Source organism: Phaethon aethereus (genome assembly GCF_964289735.1).
Source record: "Phaethon aethereus genome assembly, chromosome: 9".
Classification (NCBI taxonomy): Eukaryota; Metazoa; Chordata; class Aves; order Phaethontiformes; family Phaethontidae; genus Phaethon; species Phaethon aethereus.
Window position 1 is genome coordinate 4,716,541 of NC_138585.1, and position 23,163 is coordinate 4,739,703.

At 44.8% G+C, this 23,163-nt stretch overlaps 1 protein-coding gene across 1 annotated transcript; it reads right to left on the minus strand.

The window, feature by feature from the left end:
• Positions 1–276: 276 nt before the first annotated feature.
• On the minus strand, positions 277–21,244 carry KLHL6 (kelch like family member 6; the record flags this gene model as incomplete). The annotated part of the gene is made up of 7 exons (XM_082003507.1): positions 277–578; positions 2,647–2,860; positions 3,777–3,979; positions 7,344–7,581; positions 9,981–10,430; positions 15,943–16,108; positions 20,985–21,244. The coding sequence occupies 7 exons, from the start codon at positions 21,242–21,244 to the stop codon at positions 277–279; spliced, it is 1,833 nt and encodes a 610-aa protein (XP_081859633.1).
• Between the last annotated feature and the right edge of the window lie 1,919 nt (positions 21,245–23,163).

The window sequence follows — 23,163 nt, forward strand, 5'->3', positions numbered from 1 at the left end:
TAAATTTCCCACCTACACATCTCTTCATTTCTTTGCCTGATCGGAGGTATTGTGTTGGCAGGAGTAAACTACAGCTGGTCCCTTTGTTTTTCTGTGGAGGGAAGGAATTAAGATAATTTAAGGATATACTGTACAGGGGAAATGCAAGGGCTGAGGGTATATACAGATACTCCCCAGAGGACCCTAGTGGCAGTATTTCCATCCATTGCTACCAGCAGATAAAAAATGTGCCGCAGGGGCATGGAGGTATTGGGTTTCTTTGCAGTTCTCCTACAGTCAGACAGAAACTGCCCCGGGCACAATCCTGCGGATGTGAGTGTAAGACTTCCTGAGGGTAACGCTCCCGTGATGAGACACCCCCCGAGGCAGGACACACTCTTCTGTCAGCTTCTGAGTTTCGGGGTCCCAGCACAGCACTGTTGCAATGACTTCGTTCTTTTCATCTCGGCCCCCGGTGATAAACAGCTTGTTGTTGCAAGGAGAAATCCCACAACTGGCTCTCTCATGGGTGAACTGAGTCACCAGGCACCATGTGTCTTCCTCAGGGCTGTAGGAGTAGAGTGCTTTCATTGCCCCACCTGGAGAGGAAATGGATATCAGTTTGCACAGAACATTCCTGTATGAGATTTTAACTAAACCACCCACTTCAACAAGACTCCATTCCTGACATTCGTAAGAATGATTTATGCCCCAAAGCTAAGAAAAAACAAGTCACAGGATACTTTATTGTTTTGAAAGCCAGATCCGCAGAAGGCCACTCATTGTTCCTAAGACTGTGGAATTTAAGGCCAGAACAAACTGCTGTGGTCATGCAGTGTCACCACAGTGTATCCAGCAATAGACCTTTCTCATACCTGCTCCTCCAGCTAAGGACACAACTTTAGAAAAAGCCATGTTGTTTAGAAGAGCTTAAATCATGAAGGACTAGGTGTGGTAAGCTGTCACTATTAGAAATGGGTACATGATGTCTTCACTGACTCCTCTAACTTCAATGTCCATTTACCCATCAAACCTTCTTCTGCCTGGAGCTGGCTATTTTCAAAAGCCCATTCCTCATCTAGGGGTTTGTTAGACTGAACTCGTAATCTTCTTACGGATAAGCTAAACAGAGAGTGACCTTCAGTTTCCCCATGTTTCCCAAACCTGCAGTGATTCTTCAAACTTTCTGTGCACTTCTTCCAATTTTGCAGGGTGCTTTTCTTTTGAAAAATGGTCAATACCCAAGAAAGGCTATGGAAATATATTCCCTCCTGAGAGTACCAACACCTGATTGCTTCTTATTCTGAAATTTGCAGGGACTGGGTCTGCCTTCAAGTGTATAGAATAGGGCTGGGGAAACCTTGAAGCCATGTCTTATTGATGAGTTGCAACAACGCCTGGGATCCTACCTGCTGGCAAAGTGAGCATTTATCCAATGTAGTTATAATAAATATTGGTTTTGATGATCCAGTACTACTCCAGTACTTCAGGGGTGATCAAGTCACTGTGAGGTGTCTTAAACAAGTTTTATTTCCCAATTGGAGCAGACTGAAAACATACACGTTAGTTACCGTGATTCATCTGGCAGTTGGTAGTTCGTCGGTCTGGGTAATTTGATTGCTTTCGATGCAGCAACCAAATGCTCTTTTATCTTTTAAACCTCAGGTGGGGCTGATTTCTATCCAGATTGAACTAGATTTGTTTCTCAGATAGGGAAACAGTAGGTTTATTGGTGAAACTTGCTGAATAAACTGGAGTAACTGGAGTATGGCGTCAAATTTTATCGGGAGTTGTATCAGCTAGCCCGTAAGTTATGCCTTCTCTTTCTGTCTTTCATCTTGTACGAAGAGGGTGATGTCAATCCCTGTGCTGAGGAGAAGCACAAGGTATTTACATACACACAAGGTGCATGCATACATATATATACATGTGCACACACACGGGCATTATAAATCTCCCTTCAGAACACCATTTACTATTTGGTGATACCCTGGCTCTATGCCAGCCCTCAGCACCACATTGATTATACTGCAAATGAGAAACTTTCTGTGCCAGGGCTGTGGGGCCGGTAGTCTTCAGAGCTCCTGTTCTGGAAGCAAATGTTCCTCTTTCCTTCTTTTGGTTTTTCCAGCACCATCTGGAAGGCTCCTTAATCCCTCCACAGTTCAGCTCACCACCATTAAACTCTTGTTCTTCCATCTTTGCTTCCAGTTCTGGCAATTGACTGAATTAACCCCAAGCACAACCTAGTGAAGAGGTCTGGGTCTTTGGGTATCAGTGGCTCTGCTCCCATGACCTGCTCCAAGTCACTCATATTCCTACCTAAATCTTGTACATAGTGGGCTGTGTAACACCCCCAGAGAGGAGAGGGGACATGATGTAGATGTGAGGTCATGGCCTTGACACTGGGAACTCACCTTTGGAGGCTTTAAGTTGTCTCTGGGCTAGCTCCAGCTTTCCAAAATACCTACCACGCTAACAGGGAGTTTGATTTGGTGACTCTTCACTACTGTCTGTGAATGTGCTGGATTCCCATCCCTCACTAAGCTGAATAGGAAGAGCCATCTGACCATTTGATTGCACTCCATAGAGTTTGTGGGTAAAACTAACACACAGAAACAAGCCCTGCTGTATCTAGACAAGAAGGAACATTAATGCTTCACCTACCCACAACATAAATGTGATCACGGAAACTTGCAGCATTGATGCATTTGGCTTCCACTGGCATGGCAGCTTTCAGGCTCCAGGTGTTGGTTGCAGGATCGTAGCACTGAGTCTTGTCCGTTGCCAGCTTCCCGTTGGGTCCTCCCCCGATCACATAGAGTTTCTTCTTGTAGCTCGCTGCTGCAAAGGAGCTTACATTGACCATAAGGGGGGCAGCCTGTGTGACCATAAAAATCATTAGTAACCATTTTGATTTCAAGTAGTCAGAATGATGCCTACAGGGTGGGAGTCCGTGGGTTAAGTCAGACAACCCTTTTAAGATGATCAGTGGGGTTCAGAAGATGATGTTTCTAGGGATAAGGGAGAAGTATGTTTCAGCTTTTTCTTAAGACTGTAAACCTCTTAATAAAAATATGCTCTGTTCAAATGCTGTTACTAAAATTACATTGTCAACAATTCAAAATGTAGGAAATGTCAGAAATGCCCCAAATCTCCTTTGTATACTTATGTACATTGAAAAAACACAAGAAACTTGTTCATACTCATCTTTCTACTTGCAGATTCCTTTGCATTGCTTTGTATCATCTAAAAACTAGGGTTTGTATCTGCCATTATGATGCCTAATCTCATTAATTTCATGGGTTAATTGGCTGCCTAATACTCTCCTCATTGCTTGAAGTACAGTTAGTAGAACTGTTTTTTTTTTCTATTCTCTTTACCTTGAAACCTGTACTTTCAACTTAACTGTATAACACATACAGTAAATAATGCACAGGTTGATAAACACATTATATATATTATGTATCATAGCAGTAGTTTTCAGCCTGTGGTCTGGTTCTTGTATACTATATTCTTACTCACTGATTCATGGACTACTAGCTTTAAAAGCCAACTAAGAAAAGGAAAGTTAGGCATTAGATGTCTCACAGGCAATGATTGGCAGGCAATCCTTGATTTTCACTTTCTGAAGGATACATATTTCTATAGAAAAATATTTAGAGTTTTTAAAGACCAGAAATACTTAAAATAATTATACTAGATCCTGTCTGGTTCTTTTTTATGATTCAAAGCCCAAACATTTTCTGATTAAAATGTTCCAAATGAGTAAAATGTTATGTGATACAGTATCTTACCTCTGACCAGCAGTTATGAAAGGGATCATATGCTTCCATGCTGTTGATTCTCTGCATGCCATCGAACCCTCCAATGACATATACTTTGCCACCCAACACAGCCATTTTATGCCTCCATCGCCCAATATTTAGATACTCGATTTGTATCCATTTGTTGATGGAAGCGTTGTATTTCCAGACATCGTGCTTTGTTTCTTTGCCACCTGCAGTGTACATGACACATGTAAATATGATAGCATAGCTTGTATTTACTTAAAATCTCCAATATGTTTAAATTTAAAAATGTTCTCTCACAACTGAAAATAAATTATTGGTCCTTATCATTAGCGTCTTAATTACCTACACCAATGGCCTGGCCCTGTTATACAAGAAGAAAATTTCTGCATTTAGGTTACTTAATAGTGAAGGAAACTCTGAACAATTTCCACAGACAAATATTCAATAAACTGTCCCCCACTTTACCAGACCACAACCGCTTTCACTGTAATACTGAATGAATGACCAACTACACGCAGCATGGTGATACGCAGGCAATTTTTGTGCACCACCAGAGCTTTGCAGGATGCTGGGAAGTGACAAATAAACAAATGTGATTTAAAGAAAGTAGCAGAGGATGCTGCTGTTGCTAGTGCCAAATCCCTCGAAGACGAGCCTGCACTGGGAACCTGCCAGTTTGCGCAGGGTAGATCCAGTCAGCTAGCCTAGCGGTTTACATCATAAAATAGAAGACCTGACTCTGAACTCCTGATGGATAGTAGTCCTGCATGACGTTAGACATTTTACTATTCAGCCTTGAGATCATATGGCTGGGATCTCATTTTTGTACCTCTCCTTCTGATCTCTTTCTCTACTGACTCGGATTTGCTTCATATTTATAGATTGAAGAACAGAATTGGACCCTGCAAACTCATTCTAGAGCTGACTTTCAAGTGAATCTTTACTCATGCTAAAGCGGAGAGCAGTGTTTTAAACAAGCACTTTTGTTTGCATATAATTTTTGATGTAACTGCAATACAAATGGAACTAGTTAAGCCTGAAATCACATTTACAGAATGAGTAGATTATTCCATCATCTGCAACCTGATTAAACATTTGCTTCACTGGTGAATATACTGAAAAGAGAATTCATATTCCATTGAGAAAGTGCCTGCCTTCATTGGTATTCTGTACTGCAGCCAGATCACTGCAAAGTGATGGAGCTCATCTCTGGGCCAAATAGCAGATTGAATAGGAGATAATTAGCATGCTAGAAAGAGTAGTTTGTAACACTTTTGTCTCAGTATTTTTCACATGTATGCGTTGAATTTTATTTGCACTCAAATAGCTGAAGTGGCTGAAGGGCCTGAATGCGGCATTCATGGCTACAATGGGGCTGAGGGACTGCAGGTGTTCCCCTTACCCTCCCTTGAAGTTTCCCTTTTCCATGAGCTTGTTCTTTCCTGCACAGGCTGAAACTCTGTTAAGAGCCTGAACTGGACCGAGTGGGTGAATTTGCCCCACATCAGGGGTCAGGGAGAGATTTTTGAGAGAACTGGAGGTTTAGTTTGTTTCTGTTCTTTCTCTAAACCCCAGTTCTTTCTAATCTGAGGAAGAATTGTAACTGAATTAGTAAAAGTAACAGAATGGTGAGTGATAAATCATGTTATTTGTAGTTACTACTACTACTACAAATGTAGTGTTTCAGTCCATCCAGTCAAAGCATTTAAACTGTTCAGGGAAATGGTGATCTAAAAGTAGTCATAATTTTGTGCAAAGAATTTTCCTGTTGTTCAAATGCTACAAGAGCAGGGAAGACTCCAAACTGTACCCAGATGCCAAGGGAAATGAGCATGTGAGAGGGGAGGTCAAATTAGGAAAGTCACAGGAGCTAAAAGAAGGAAAACGAGTGGAAGGACAAACAGGAGGAGGCAGATGTTTAATTGGGATTAAGCCACTAATGATTTGGTTTAGCTGGAAAGAAACTACTGACTTTGGTCCACTCGACCCTTTATTTGGGTGGGAAGGGTGAAAAGCAGATAGGAGAAAGGTTAAGAGGGAATTGAAGGAGGGAGTCAAAGATATGAAATGAAGCAGAGAAGGAAGAAAGAGGTCCTGTGAGAACAGCAGCCCTGTGAGAATAGCAGCAAGAGGAAAGCCAGCTTAGACTCACCGTAGCAGGGGAGATAGATAGCCTGAATAGAGCATAAAAGAAAAGCGGAGAAGAGACACTGGAAAAGATGTCAAGAATAAGAGGAAGCGAAAAGCCTATGACCTTGAAAAAGAGGAAAGGGTAAGAGAATAAAGGCAATTATAAAAGAGACCTCTCAACTCAAGGGTGTGAAGGTGTGAGTGATGTTCCCTAGCCGGGAAGTTTGACATAGGTTCCCCTCTACAGCTAACTTTTAATAGAGGGTCTGTCACCAGGGTAAAAAGAAACTCCGTATGGTGGACTGAAAGGAAAAACCTCCTTTATTTCTAACTAGGGAAGGAATAATTTAATTCTTATCCCAGGATAAAGATTTAATGAACTTTAAATTGGAATGAGGTGATAAAAATATGTCTATTCCCAAAAGGGAGAATGCAATGGAAGATATTGGAATAAAGGCAATGGACCACTATTCATACTTACGAAAAGCATTCACACTTTAGCCCTCCCTCCTTTTTTCTACTGTTCTGTTTTAAGCAAACATTGAATTTGGTGGATAATTTTGTGGGAGAAAGTGTCCTACCCGTGGAGGCACTGCTCTGTATCATGGTCTGTAAGGCAACAGTGATTATCAGCTTGCTATCACTTTTCCTTTGGAAAACAGAACGAGATCATCAAACTTGTTTTTGACAGGCCATCAAAACCAGCTGTCAAACTGACTAGCAAGCTTGAGTTTAACCTTTTTGGTCATCAAAGTAAAAACTCTGCAGCTCCAGGATCAAACCCCTATATGGAGCTCAACTGTATTTGTGTGGGAAGTTAAAAGTGCATCCTGAAGCTTGCAGGATGACGGCCTGCAAATGTTACGTTCAAACCCATGCTGTGTGTCTGGACCATTGGGTTACATCTTTGACAGTTAATATTGCTGTTAGCAAGTGGGCCCTTCCAGCATCCTGTCTGATCCACTGTTGAAGTGCTCCTGAATGTAGTTTTCAGGTAGCAGCCAAACAGCGGTGACTGTTCCCTGCAGGTTCTTGACTGATCCTTCCAGAATGAGTCAGACTCTGGCAGGATTTTGCTTATGCATTTGGAGCTGCAAATGGACTTGTTACAAGAAGACGCTGGAGCAATTATTCTTCATTTTATGTTTGATAAACTGTTTTCAGGGGCCCTTCCATGACCACAGTCACTAAATGTTTTAGGGTGCTGCACAGAAGTAGCCATGCATATAGATTAATATCGTCTGAAAAGGAATTCTGTGCTAAAACCAGGGCTAGGCTGTGTCCTGTGCTTCTCTGGAGCCTGTTCGAAGCCAAAGCATTAGGAATACCTGTAGTGCTTAATTCTCCTAAAGCTGCCTCGAGCATGCTCTTGATAAAAGCTGGAAACAATTGTGAGAAACCTCTGCTCCCCTCTTCCATTCCCAATGTCTCGTTCCTTACCCGATATGTAGACTTCATTTTTTAGCGTAATGCATGCAAACTCCACCCATTTTTTGTTCTCATTCTCCGTCTCCTGCTCTGTGATTGGTAATTTTGCTACTTCCAGACGGCTTCGCCTCAAAGGATCCAGGCAAGTCACTTCTGCTACAAACTTCTCATCTTTTGTACAGCCCCCTATGATCATAAACACCTCAGACTGGAACTCGTGCATCCTGGGCTTGGTTCTTTCCGTAATAATCTAAATGCAAGCAAGACAGAGTGAGTACACAGGGCACTTACACCTACAATTACAGAAAGGTCTAGTGACCTTTTTTCTGATTACCTGTTTTGCAGATCACAACTGGCTTACATCAGCTGATCCAATTATCAAGTGCTCTCTAAGTTGAAAGCCTGGAAAGCATCCTAGAAGCATTCAGTAGAGGTTGCTGTATCCCTCTTTCATCAGGACTTCTCCAAAACTAGACTTAGTTGCTTTTGCCTACCTGCTAGGATCCTTTCAGGTCCTCTTGAATTCCCAGGGTGCCACCAAGAGCTATGAAGGTGAGCACTAGTGACAAGGCTGGGTGAATGTGAGGCAGCTGAGAAGGACAGGTTTTATTTGGGCTGACAGAGTGAGGGCAAGGAAGGAGGGCCCCAAGGTTTGCGTATGCCCTGGGGAGATTGGAGAGAGCAAGACTGCAGTTAGTGCTAGCAGAAAATAAGTGCTCTCATGATTTGTCCTGAAGAGATATGTTAAAGTGTCAAAGCAATAACAATTCTTAACTGGGGTGTTTTTTTTATTTCTTTCTTTGTTTACAAGCCTTAATTTTACGCCAAAATTAGAAGATTTACTTAAAGTCAGCACCAGGCTCTGAAACGTGGTTAGCTCTAATTTACTGCCTGTTGGCTCAGTTTATTGACCAGGTCTTTGTTTCAGGGACACTGGAAAAAGTCACTTCCCGGGTAGATGGTTCCCCAGGAGTAAAGAATGCAGGGTGTGCTTGGAAGCTTGTGTTCTGCTTGGAGGAAATACTTGCAAGCAAGTGGAAATGAGTGCATTAGTGTCCTGAGGTATGCTGGCTCTATGCTGAAGGACAGAAGAAATAACCTTCTTTATCTTCTGCTAAGCCCCACTTTTTCATACTGGAAGAAATGCAGTGTAAAAAGCATGGGGAGCACATAAAGTTGTTTCTTGGCTTACGCTGTATCACAGGGCATTTGCCAATTTGCAGACCCTCAAAGTCTGCTGGGAGAGGTCTGCACTCCTCTGCAGTAATTGCAGTTGTTACCTTCTGCATACCCCAGAGAAGCAGTCCGTGGACCCACAGGTTAAATGCTGTGACAGTAGGCAGCTTGCTTACAGTTTTACTTCTCTTTCTACTTTTAACATGTTTCTATAAATTGGCATAATTTAGCTATATTAAAAAATACTACTTAGACATAAATCTTGTACTTACCCTATGTTTAGCAAATTATTAGGCAATTTTTTTTAACATCTGTCCCGGAACTTGTCAGCTTTCAGAATTCTGTTTTTAACCCGTCTGTCACCATTGCCAGGCATTAGCCCCGGGCAGGATAGCTGGCAGGGCTGGCTCTGACGGCTGCCCCTTTGAAGATGAGTGTAATGAGTGTTCAGCCCTGAGCAACACTCCTTTTATCTATCCTGCATGGACCCGACAGCACTGCTGAGTGGGGCAAGGCTTCCTCAAGGAGTTCCCACCAGACTGGCCAGCACTGCCCTGGGTTGCCATGTACTGTCTTACGCAGTCACCGGCACAAAGAGCCCTTGGTCTCTCCCCCTCTGCCAGTGACACATGCACTGTTAGCGATGGATCCACAAGTGATCCTGAGGCCTCCTACCTTCCTCTGACTCTGACTGAGGAGGCACACACGTTTACTCACACGCTCACGTACCTTTGCTCCTGTTGTGAAATCTGACCTCTGGTTGCTCTCCCCTCTACCCCATATTTCAGGCCAGGAGATGTGACGGATACCTAACTTTCCAAAGAGGACAGGCAATTGAAAAACTGGAGTTCCACCACAGCCTACCTTCACCAGGCAGAACAGGACTCGACTGAATCTCAGGATGAACCTGTCTCTTTGCCTGCAGGGAACTCTGCAAAGGAGGAAGATAGGCAGACCTCTCCTCTGGGAAGAGACTGCCTTCTTCATGGAAGGTTCCCTCTCTCTGAAACGTTTCCCCCCATAAGTAACAGATGGAGATATTACATATTCAGATTTTAAAGAGTAAAAAACAGGCTGTGACACGGTTTAGTGGGAAAATTATTCTTCCTTTCTTAGGCTTGAAATAATAGCTAAAAGAGTGAGGTGTCAGGAGTAACACCATTTGCCTTTTTACTAGGAAAGTCACCTGGGGTCTTTGTTTAGCTGCACAAGTGTGTGTATGAAGGGTTGAGCTCAGATGTTCATAAACAGGAAGCTGTATACTTTGTTTTAAAACAACCTACCACAAGCTTCTAAACTCACTAAATCAGCAGGATAACTTGTGAGGCCCACCTTGACTTTTCAGTAGCACCACTTAGTGAAACTTCAGTGTGAGCACCTTTTTCTGCCTCATGGTACTCCTTCCGATGGGATTTTTGAACAGAAGCATGAGACATCTAGAAAGAGCAGCAAATACCTTCCTTTTTTACTCACCTCATTGCCTGACAGATGGTACATTCTTGCTTCCTGGAGCAAAGGAAAGACATCTGGGCACTGTCTAATGAGTTGATCAGCTTCAACAGTCTCTACAAAATACCAGGGGTCCAAGAGGGGCAACCGGACATTTTCCAGCACATACGGCAGGAGAGGAAACCTTTCCGACTCCTTGTAACGAACCCAGTTCATTACAGTTTCGAACACCTGTGCCTCTTCCGTGACATAGAGGTCATCACTCTTCAGCGTGCTGCAGAGAATGTCGGCCGGCAGCTCCAGGAACTCCTCATAGTTCAGGACTTGGGTGAAGTTCTGGATAATGTAGTTCTGCACTTGTTGTTTCAGGCTGTGCAGGGAGTGGGCATCAGCCAGCCTCAGGATGCCAACGCAGTTCTCCGGCTGGAGGGCTTCAGTGAGAAAACTGGCACAAGCATCTACCATGCGAAGGAACTGTGGACAGAAAACGCATGTATAAGCACAGACTGGTTACTTGTATGACCGTATCACAGGAAAGCTATGGAACTTTGGGGCTGGGCCCCAACCGTCCGTGCGCAGTACAGCAAAGAGCTGGGGGAGACAAGAAATCAGTCATATGAGGGCAGGTATCTCCCAGAACCTGCAGTCTGAAATGAAAATTTCTTCCTCCCACTGTTTTTTCTCACTCTGCATCCATATTGCTCGTTTTCCCTCTTGCGGGACACAGAAGACCTGTGACATATTTTATTTGTTTCACAAAGGTAAAGGGTTTTCTACCATTCCCCTTGCCTCCATGAGATCTCAAAGCACTAGCAACCATGGAGGTACAAAGCACAGATAAAGTCCCCAGGCTTCAGATGTGTTTACCCTGCTTCATTTTGCATGTCAGCTCAGATCAACTAGAAGGGAGTCTGGTTTTGGAGTGCAAGGTGACTCCACTGTCTGCATTTATGCTCCCACCATCCAAACTCTGAACGTGTCTGAGGCCTTGCAAGGCTGGTGGAAAATCAGTGCTGAGGTCTGGGAGGTTTGGGCCAAAGTGTAGCCCTCCGAGAGTGTATGGGCATGCTGTCCTGTACTGGAGTACATGGCAGGAAGAGATTTGAGTTGCCTGACAGCCAGGGTTGTCTGGCAAGTGTCTGTTGTGGGGGAGGCCTTCGGCATTTTAGTGACCTTTGTTTTCCTTGTCATCACCGTTGGTTCAAAAGAACGAAGATGTGCATTTTACACACAGAGTCTGCTTAATCAAAGAACTTCCCATGTTTTCATTCAACAGGGCATCACAACTACTCTCATTAATTTCCTTTGCACGATAGACCCACATGAGGGTCCCAAATATGCAGATCCTGGACCACAGATGTCTGCGGGGCATTTGCCATGAATTACGATGTCAGCTCGGTTGCTGATGATTATTCATGAATTGTGAACCAGTTTTGGGTAGAACTGATAAATCACAGTGCTTCATCCTGGGCTTTCTGTCACCTCTGTGATTTCACATGGGGACAGGGCATCAGTATTTCGTGTTGGTTTTGCCACTGAGCGGTGCAAACAGCGACATACATAAAGACGGGTCAGAACTGATGCTGTGCATTTCCGTCTGTGCTTTTTGGGTCCTTTTTCCTTCCAGCATCAGCAAGCAAGCCATTTTAACTCATTCTGTCCCACTGGGGAAAGTTGCACAACAGTAATTTAGGGGCAAAGAGGAAGCGAAACATTTTTAAACACTGTAGTATGTAGATTTGTTTCAGTAATTAGTGTGGAACCTTCCAGACCCAGCGCTGTCGTGTTGACAGATTTAGACTGTTTACCAGAGCTGAGCGATCGCAGACACTGCATACAGACTACCTGGTTCCTGTTTTACATTTAGATGTGGTCAAGAGTTTAGAGAAACGCAACCGACTGATGAACAAGGGTACACGAGATCTCAGAATATGTTGCTGCTGTTGTGATACAAATATGTTAGCAGCACGCTGTGGCACTGCAACAGAGCACGGTGGCCCCTTGGTGCCTGCCACGCTCGCGTGGCGTGTTCTCTGGGCTAACACAAGGCTAACACTTCGAACTCAGCAGTGCATTTCCCTGAGGCTCTGAAAGGATCCAACACCAGGTAGTCCTCAGACCTGAAGCAGGTTAAGCATTAGCCCTTTAAAAGTTGGCAGTAATGAGATGCAAAAAAACAAGTTTGGGATTTTCCAGGGACACTCAGCAAGTCATCCACAAGTCTGGGAAAAGACCCCAAAATGACATCCTCACCAGCCTACAGCCCAACCACTGTAGAGTGCTCTAATTATTTATACATGGCTTGTTAAGAGTGATACTCACGAGATGACACCAGAGGGTTTTCTCCCCGGCAGTGCAGATTGGTCTAACGGCCACGCAGGCACCACTAATCACGCTGGGTAGCTGTGTTTGTGGCCAGGCAAATGAGGAACTGCGAGGTGTGGCTGTGAGAAACAGTTCCCACCGAAGTCTTAACCAGAGATGTCGGACCACTCAGGAGCATATCAAGGCAGGACTTTCCCTCGCTGCTGCTCCTAGTCTCAGTGCTGTGCTGTCTCCTCACCAACTCCTTCATTTAGAGACAAAACTCTCCCCAAAACTCCCCCCAAACTTGGTGGGCGTACTTTAGTCAGTCCCATGAGAGCAGGTGACTCAGGAGAACACCCAGGAGGAAAACACCCCTGAGCCTCTGCTTCATCTACTCCAATTATTCTTGCAGAGCTCTAAATTTTCTTCTTTCCCTGTGGCGTGTACCCCTCCTAATGCCATCCCAGGCATTTTAAAAACCCTGTTCCCTAGGAACAGATTCTTCAGTAACTCTGTCCTTCTAAGACCCCTTTGAATCCAGGTTTTTACTTGCTAGAGATATCCCATATGCTTACTTGGGATACTTGGCTTCTCTCTGAATAACATTTATTCTCCCCATTTAAGTCCTTGGTTGTCCCAGCTTTGATTCAGCTGTCTAGTGTAAGCAGTGCCAGCAGCCCTGCCTCCTGCTATAACCCCCAGAAAGGGAAGGGAACAGTGGCTGAAAGAGCTCTTATTCATAATCCCTCTCTGTATGCAGCACGCTTCGGGGTCAGATCCTGCACCCTGCAGCTGCGCTGCCCTCGGCCACCCGGCCTGCCTGTGGCTGCAGGGGCAGCAGGTCCCGGCCCAGCAGTAACACCTGCGTCCCAAGGGAGCCTGCCCACAGGGAGCCAGCCAGGCAGTGAAGGGGCACAGTGACCCTTGCAGGGTGGCTCTCTGGGGAGCTCAGCTTTCTGAGCCTGCGAACACATCTTCAACCTGGAGCTGCCCAGAAGCCCTTCATTAGCAAATCATGGCTTCTTGGCTGGCACGGCTGGCACTGCACAGTGGCTGTGGTGTAACTACCGTCATCCTGCAACAGCCACCCTGACAGGTCACTGCTAAGTGGCTACAGGATGGCTTTCAGACAATTGGCAAGGTATTTTCCTTATGGTGTCTTGTTCATGAAAAGTGGATTAACATACAGGTGAGAGGTGCTTTGGGAGGCAGTAAGGCCGTCGGGCTGGTGGTGCTTCAGCCGTGCCCTGGGGGCAGAGCAGCCCTGCTCTGCTCAGAGCAGTCAGAGTGAGGCAGCTCGGGGCATCCCCCGCTGTTCCCACTAGAGCGGGCATTTCCATGGCAGTGGTCATCACAGCCCTTCGCGACAATACTGCTTCTTTTACATCTGCTCAGGAGCTTGCTTCCCTCCCGCTATGCCTGCTTCCACCAAAGCAGCTGACATGGACCCTCACCCAAGCCATGCTGAGAGAGTGGAGTAATACAGAGGTTCCCGGGGGCAGGAGGAGTGTAGACAGGTCTGAAGGTTGTTGTTGAATTACCACAGGGGAAGCAGAGCTTTCTGCCTGAGCCTTGAGAAGCAGCTGAGATCTTGGTCCTACGAAGAGGTGAAAGGATGAGCTGCTCCACAAGCAGTGCAGGTGGCAGAGGCTGCTGGGCTGGATCCTGGGTGGGCACCAGCCTTGCAAGCATGATAGCTGGGCAGCCACTGGCCCAGACAGAGGACGTGACTATTGAACTCATGTTGCAACTGTGCTCTACACGGAAAAAAATTGTCTGGGTCACTTCAGGGTAAGGCTTAGCTGTTCAGCAGCTCCCTGTTCCAAACCCTTCACCTGCTTCCCCCAAGAGGAAACCTCTGTACGCAAAGCACACTGCAGCAGGGACTTTGCTCTCTCTGAATAGCCTTCCACCTCTTCCTGCTGTCTGTATTGGCTGCATTTGGTCAAAACTTACTGGAAGGGACTAAAAGAAGGCATAATTACGTAAAGCTTTTTCAAAAACAGTTTCTAGAGGAAAATGGAGTATCTATATTGGGATATCTAGAACTGTGCAAGTTACTTCTCTTTGGATTCTTTGTCAAGTCTGAGATATTGAAAAGAGGTACTGCCAAAAATTGTTGCTAGACAGATAAAAAAGTTCTATTTGGAATTTGGTTTTCTCACATGTCATTAATTGGAAAGGAAAGAAGTTCCCAAACAAAAATGTTACAATAAATTGCAGAATTAATCTTTTCAGCTGATGATATTTGTCTCTTTCAACTGTTTCTGTTTGTTCTTCAGCATAAATAGCAGAGACAAGCTGGCAGAATGCTAGTAGCTACTAAATCTTTTTTACACAAAACACATTTTCAGCCAAAAACCTCACCCGTGTATAATGTGAGGCTTTAAGGCCTTATAAATCATGATAGTATCCAAGACCATTGCAGTAAGACTTGGGATCACTGCTTTTAGTTGAACATTCCTGTTCTTCTAGGTTTTTGTAGTTCACCATTCTTGCTTACGGCACTGTCACTATTTTATCATTACTCTAACAGCGTTTGATAGTTTTCTTAAAGCACCAGCCTTGGGAATCAAATTTAATCTTAATTTTAATGAAAAATAGGGGAGAGAAAGGAAAAAACATAAGTATATACTTTTGATGGTTTCAGAAAAAAAACCTGAGGAATGATCCTAAGGAAAAAAGGTTCAGAAGAAAACAAAAAGAACACAGAAAAATGTCCTGAAAATGAACCAAAAGTAACCTTTGAGTGCTACCAGTTTGCAGTATTGGTCTGCTGAAAATGTCAGTAAGTTACTGCCACAGTCCCAGGTGACATTAAAGCTACACCACCTTTTCTGAGTTAGCTTGGGAAGCACTTTGTGATAACTTTCCCTTCTCTCCCCACAGCAAGTACCAGCTCCCATTGCCCCAAAGGCCACAGGTTCATTTCAGAGCAAAACCTCCCATGTAAGATTTGAGAATCTGGAGTTCATAATGAACCATGATGATGATGGAGTCAGGTGTTTCTTTGCCTTCCTTAATGAAAAGACTGGACACACATACACACATTGGCACTTGGCAGGTTATGCTGGTTGCAATTTGTTAGCAATTTCCAGCTTGGTACCAGGGACTGCAATTTGGTAGACCTCACAGGTGATTTACCAGACACACGAATACCTCACGGACCACAGGCTGAGTAACGCTGCTCAAGTCTGACTTCCCACAAGTCCCAGGTCATGACTAAAACCCTTTATATCGAGTCCTACAAAGGAGGATGCTAACTTTGGCTGATGAGCCTCCATCTCAAAACAACAGAAAGGGAGAGACAAAGTTAGCTTCCTTCTCTGGCCAGCCATGCCAGCCACTGCCCGCTAACTCTTTTGGATCGGAGGGTGACCAGCCTTCACAGGCTGTCCCAAACCTTGGGGAGCACTGTCCCAGCAACACCACCCTGCTGCCTGGCAGGCGGCACTTGGGAGCAGCTCCTGCAGGCAGAGCCTGGCTGTTTGCCTGTTTGCACAGCAGCATTCCAGTACGTGGCTGCACCTGCCATCTTTTTACCACGATGTAAAGTAAATATGAAGCAAAATGCTTCCACAACCCGTGAAATCAGAGAGGTTTGCAGTGTATTAACCAGGGTAAGGCATGGTGTTGCCAGAGCAACAAGACTGGATCAGTGCATTTGAGTTATCTGTACCTGAAAGAGGCTGGCAGCTTCCAAGACTTTCTGTACATTTTGCTTCGTGATGAGCATCTTGCTGGTGTAGGTGTAGTCCAAGAGTATATTCATGGTTTCTGCGTCAACTCCTTTAAGTATGATCTTCTCTTCATATTTCTCTCTTAAATCATTGCAGAACATGGCCCTGAAAAGAAAGACGTTTATCTTTTACTGCATCCCAGCCAGGATGAGGCATTCTGAAAACATTTGGCTATATAGATTTCAACACAGAATACTCCAATTGCTTCATATTTTATGCAATTAGTCCTGTAGCAAAGTAACAAGGAAAATCCTTTTGTTGCTTTCATACCTCCTTTACTCATGAGTTTGATAAGGCAAATATGATGGATACCGCAGAGCTGGACTCTACAGTGGACCTGGACCTCCCTGACAGCAAACGGCAGCTGGGACCTTGCCTGAGTAGGTGTCTGGACTGATGCTGCAGAGCAGCTGTGATGTCTCACCTGCTGGCCTCTTACAGGCTCTTATTCTTTCTGTTTCTAGTACAGGCCCAGCTCATTAAGCTCAAACCTCCAAGCCGCTGGCATTCTCCATACTTTGTTAACACTTAGCACATGTACTTTATAACCCTTGGCAAGGTCAATACGCCTGTGCTTCCAAGCTGCAGAATACTGCTTAGCCTGGTCCCTGAGGGCCAGACCAGATCCACATGTCTGATAGCCTCACCTTTAAGCTTCTCAACGTATCCTCGACCCCAGTGATACCAGGGATGGGCCAGGAGAGAATGGCTTATGGATTTTCTCCTAATTAAGAGGCTGGCTTTTCTCTGCTAAATTTTGGGAGCTTCTGGTAGGATTGTAGAGTTGATACCTCTTGGCTAGAGAAGTACTTGAATAATCATGAATTGGAACTACTGTTAGCCAGAAAGCGCAATGATTTCATTCATGTTGATACCACCTCTTCTGTGGTGGATAATACCACAGTTGAAAGGCAACTGCCGTACACACCTTTGGCACTAGTCAGATATTTCATCAGAAATCAGAAATTTCTCTAAGAGCTATTTAAATCCACTTTGCACTGTGATAGCTGCAAGGCAAACACACGCGTCTTCATCTGCATATTCAATTCATAGTTTTAACTATTTCTTCCAATGCTTTTCCTTTTATTTAGAAGATTGATCAGTCCCATCTTGCATGAATGCATTCAGACAGCGAGATTTCACATCATTTGGAATGTGGCTCAACAGATTAGAAGTATGTGAGTCCACTTGTAACTGTGTTGGTGAAAAACATGTGCAGATCTAAAGTGTAATTAGAAGCACTCTTTACCCTGCATACCAAGCCCTCTATTAGTCATGTACAATGTTGACAGGACAGTGCAACCTGGGAAGTGGATAGAAGTCCAAAGTCTTAGGCCATGCTTTTCTTGTAAAAGCAAGTGTCAGAATAAAGCTGCCTGATTGACACATCTTACTGGAACCAAGATGTAAACAGTTTTTATTGCAAAGCAGTTAGGCATGGTGAATGGCAAATGGATGGAAGACACCAGCTGCTCATTGCTCTGAGAGCTACCTGTTACTTCCTCAGCAGAGATTTTATAGCAAAAGAGAGCTGCTATTAGTTATCTCAGTGTATAAAACTGTCTTTTGGATAAAGAGACCTAACTTTTGAGCAGGAAACTTGGGCAGAGATGTTACTTGTCAGAAAAGACATTCAGCCAAAATTCTCATTTTCCCTTCACTCGTCTCAGCTCGTTAGAGGTCTTTGATTCACTGCTCTGCTCCATGGTCCAGTTTCTGCTGCTACTGAAATCAGAGTACTTGAAAGGCATTAAGACAAATTGCTCCTTAACTTCAGTGAACACAAGTGTAGGATTCTCCTTAGCTTCTCTCCCTTTTGGCAGTGTCGAATGTCGTACGTCCGGGGCGTGCAGGCAGGTGGCCGTTTGGAAACAACCGTCCTCAGTACCAACTTCTCCCTGGGAATGGGATTTCAGCCGGAGAGGGAGGTTTGTACAACACAGCGATTTCAGTTGCACAGGATTGATAGGTGCTGAATGCTTCATCCGAATGAGAAATAGGCCCTTGTAGGATGCAGGTGTTGTCTGCTTTTGTTCCTTTTATCTCTTAAACTGGTGACTCCAGTCTTGTATTTAACCATCCCTGTCGGGGAGGTGAGAGCTCTCACTTCCGTCCCCGCAAAGCCAGAGTGTTTGATGGAGGTCAGTTAGCAATACTCAGCGTTACACCACTGCAAGGCTGCTCAGAAACCAGCCTCGGGATTCTGGTGGAGACTTTGCACAGGGATCTTGTCAAAGTTCTTTCACCTGTCTGTCTCCTAATCTGTGAAATTGCCTTAGAGCTGCCATCCACTCCGGATCTCGTAGGGTACAGATTCATGTAACATGGCTGCAACCTGCAGAAATCACACATCTAAAGCACCGTGCTCTCCTACTAGTACTCCTCTCTAAAAGGTGGCAGGGAAGAACAGGTCAGTACTGTCCAGGAGGGCTGACTCCCGTAGTGGCCTTCCTTCTGCTCAGATGGAGTGGACCTCATTCCCACCCTGTGTGCCAGCCGGAGGGAACACCCTGACACCACTCAGGACTGATCAGGCTGAGCTTCTCTCCTAGGGATTAAAACACCATTTCTGAACCTTTGGCCCGGGGTCAAATTTAGATACTTTTAAAAAGGGTAAATTTAGAAAAAGCAGGGAGAAATCTCAATGAAATAAATGAGGGGTTGCAGTTTGTGAAGCACTTTTTAAGCACCCACCCATACTGGAGTGCTTGTGCCTGGAATTACGAACCTGACTTCAAACAACCGTGCTGGAGTTTGAGGATGCTCTGGAAAATATTGCTTCAACCTCTCCCAGCCCCATTCTCCCACTACCTTGGGCAGTGCAGGAATAAAGAACTACTGTTCCACCTTGGTCAGCTTGTATTTTTCTTCTCTGCTTTGTTACCTTCACCTGGGTAAATGGTGAGTTAATGCTTCTATGTCTATAGATGCAGGACATGTCAGATGTACTAGTCTATCTACTCTCAAGCAGTGCTGAAGAAAGGACTAGAAGTTGTTAACTTCGTTTAGTTGTGTTTAAGTAAGTCAGCTGCTACGGACTGCTTGCATTGTGGCACCCAGTGTTCAGGAGGGAGTTGTGTAACGTGCTGTTGCAGGGGAATGAAGCCCATGACTCACAGGGTCCCTTTGCTTTGTCCCTGTGTACGGATGTTAGAGGCCCTGCAATAGCATGGAAAGTACTCACAGGAATAGTGTGATTTAAGAATTTCTTCTTTCCTTGGGCCCATGCAGCTTCTAGTGAGTTATGGCAAGATGAGACAAGCCACCTTGTGAGTAGTAGAACTAGTGAAGCTCCGTTCCCTGCAGACACGTGTCCTCCTTTCCCTCTTCACAGTAACCTCAGCTTCCCCTTCCTGAGCCCTCCATTCTCGCTCGTTATTCCTCTCACACATTTCGCCATCCCTCTCAGGACACTCAGCTCTGTGCTTGCTGCCTGTGTCAGGCCGAGCAAGGGCAGCGTGTGCTTTGGCTGGGTCTGGGTGCTGCGTATGTTGGAGGGCCAGGACGTGGTGCGCGTTACCCAGCTGAGCACCGTGGGCTCCCAGTCCCAGCATCTCTCCCCTGCCTGGCTACTGATTTCCATCAAACTTGCGGGAACTTCAGTTTTGAGATTTCCACGCTCTGCCAAACTTGACTGAAACTAACCCAAAGAGTCGTGACAAGAGGCACTGACAGACAGGCAGACAGTGTGATATAATAAATCTCAACTCCGTGGGAAGCCAGGCCAAACACAAGCACCCGGGGGCAGACGCTATACACGTGTGCAGTTGCCTTGGGATGAGATGCGCTCCAGCCAGGTATCCCCCTTCCTTCCAAGGGGCCAGTGCAGCTCAGGGCTCACTGGAAAAGTGGCCAATAGTAGTTGTCAGAAAACTATCTTGCCTGGCTTTAATTGTTGAGGTCCCTTCTGATTGCAGCACCTTTCCCCATAGTGATAAAGGAATTGCTGTTTTCAAAGTAACATTATGGTAATTCTTATTTTAATTTGTGCATCTGCTGTCCTTGCTGCACACAATGCTGGTAAGGGGCATCTCTGCTTTTAGTTGTATATTTTCACATACGTGAGCTAGATGACAGTCTATCTGTAGAAATAAACTTATCTCTGTATACTCACGGCCACAATCTATTACAAGTTCTTCTAGGCAAAGCTTACTAGACTCCCTTAAAATTAGCTTTCTGCTTATGTCACAAGTGGTCACAGGTTCTTTTTTCTGATGTTTCCTCTGTAGCTATTCAGTCATCTGACAACTTTAGCAGTAAAAAAAGAAAAAAAAATCCCAGCCATGCAAATGTGATTGTCTAAATGATAATGGAAAATCTGTGTTAAAACAGATACTGAGTTCCTCTGTGTGTCTAAAACTTGTTCTTGCTGGCCAGTAGTCTCAGCTAGACTATCTATCATAGTATTAAAAAAATGAAAAATTTAAGAGGACGAGAAGGAAGGGGTGAAATGGTAAAATTGCTTTCAAGCAGTTATTTCCCATCGCAATTGATTTTCAGTAACCCTAGGAATGATGGAAAATTCCTTCTCTTTCCTCCTCAACAATTTTATGTAACATATATTTTTACCATAGAATGGTAATGGGAAAAATCATCAAGTTCCACAAACCCACTCCTATCTCAGTAAAAATACTGCGTGATCTGCATGAACACTCTTCATTGCCTGAATCCCAAAGGGACAATGCAAGGGCTACAGATACTTGGTTAAAACATCATTTTCTCACCCACTTGTCCGCCAGCCATCATCCATTTTTTTGCATGCCTCCAGCAGACTTGCTGAGTGCTGATATCAGAACTCCGGCAAATCCACAACTTGGCACCTGCCTCATTTAAGTCTCCAGCTTTAAAAGAAGAGCTGAAAGGTGTCAGGAATTACAGCAAATTTGCAGAGTTTAGCACCCAGTTTACGCTCCTTGGAGATCTGCAGTTCAACGCTAAGCAGCAAAGTAAGTTTCTTGGTTTTGTTTCTTAAATGCCTTACCTGAAATAATTGCTTGCTGCAGCAAGGACCACTCGGTGACAGGAGAATTCCCTGCTGTCCACGCACAGGATGACATCTGTAAGGGAATTTTCAAGCCGAAGGTTCTCTAGGCCATTCTGGAGCACCAGAGAGAGTCCCGTATCATCAAACTTGACCTTTTCACTACTCGAGACTTCCACCAGGTCCCCCATTTTCGTCGAACACTCATTGTCCAAAGGGATCTCGGGCTCCTCAGAGCTCTTCTCCAGCATGTCCCCCATTTTCTGGCCAGCACCGTCTCATTCTGTTGGTGCTTCAGTCTAAAAAGAGCTCCTAAGCTTCAGACGAGTCACACTGCAGAAGTTGGGCGGATTTCCTGTCCAGAGGTCTCTGCTAATCTATAGCTGTCACACACACATAACAGGAAGCCTTGCACTTTCTCATCCTGTTAACACAAACAAAGGCTGTTTTTTTCGGTGAATTTCAGGCAGTATCAACGTGTTTAGAAAGGACTTAAGATGCCTCTGGATGTGAGAAGATTACAAGTGACAGGGAAGGCCTGCTTCCCACCCTCAAATCAGTCCTTCGCTGTTATCCGGATCTGGTCGTTGTAGTGATAGGTACACCATATGGCTATCGAGTCACTCCTGGCAGAGTGGGCTGCTAAGGGGAAGAGGGTGTTATTTTAAATTTATTTTTCCAGGTATGTGATTATTAATCACTGAGCTGATTTTGGTTTTTAATAATGTGCTCACACATTCAGAAAGACCTCCAAGTGGCTGTTTCTGTCCCTCATGACATGTTAGCTGACAAACATTGGATGGCTTTTCTTTAAGTCTAAATTGGCGTAACTTTCTCCAGAACATGGAGCAGCATCAAAGATCTCACAGCTGATGGTCTTCAGGCCACGCTGCTGGGCACAGTGATGTCCCTCACGGGTCCGTGCAGCCAGTGTCATGTCACCAACTCTGGCTAATGGTGGAAGCTAAAGAAGAGCACCTCAGGACCAGTGTACGTGTGCTCGTCCCTACTGCTGGAGGTAGCTTGAGTCACGTCTACATCTAACTTGCAGTCCCCAAGATAAAGATGGATGGTGATGGGACTGTGGGCTGAGCAGCGGGGATGCTGCAGGGGAGCACTGGGGCTGACCCTCCAGCACCACAGGAGCACACAGAGCTGAAAGTTCCCCTTTCACCTAAGACTGAATTGGATCTACTTGGACCTTGCCTAGACGAGAAGCTGACCCAAGCTGACTGAAATAATAAGCCACACAGCCTGTTGAAAGTAACAGGGTAAATCCCCTAGCTCGCTTAGGAAACTCTCACGCTGTGGAGTTAGAATCACCCTCCCTCTCTCTCCACCCAAGAGGAATGCAGGGCTAACCTTGGTAGCTTGAGTGCTAACTGACGTTGCCTTTGTGATACTTATTTCTAGGAATCCTGCTTTGGTCAATCCTTATGTTTTTATTGTGTATTTGATTTCCTCTTTTGTCTCCAGTTTGTGTAGCTGAACTCACAGCATTAAGGGAAGTTTGGCTTAGAAGAGGGAGGTGAAAGCGGTGTTCAGAGAGGGCCAGATTTAAAGGGTTTGTGTATAGAATAGGACAGTCAAGAGGAAGGAAAGCAAAAAATCTTCCCCCTGCTTTCCGCTACCTCCTTGTAATGGGTTTTTCTTCACTTTGTGTAGTCTGTGCAGAACTTTGGCTTTTTCCTTTCCCAGCTGATGTCAATGTGTTCCTGCTGCCTTTTGTGCTAACTTTTGGTAATGAATGCTTCCTTTTTTAAAGCCAGTCCTATACTTCCACCAAGTACTCCTTCAGGAATATGGTCAGAAAATGAAGGAGACCCCTTAAAAATATCAGGTGTGCTTTTAAAATCACAGTATTTTAACCCTACCTTGGGTTAGGTTCTCTTTGTTTATCGTCATGACTTTTGACCTTAGGGAATTCATCTTATCAGGCTTTTCTGATGGTGAGAAGCTTCATATTTTCTTTATCTGTGTAAGTGAAAGCTGAGATTCAGCAGCGATCACTTGATTCCAGTTGCTGAAGCTTTAAACAAAGCATTAATAGTTGCGAAAGTTGAAGTAAGATTATACTGGCTGTGAGTGCTGGGAACGGAAACCCCGCAGTAACTAGGTCGGTTGATAGCTGTGATATTGTCAGCGTGCTACCCGTTAACTGCACTGCAGAAAGGACCTT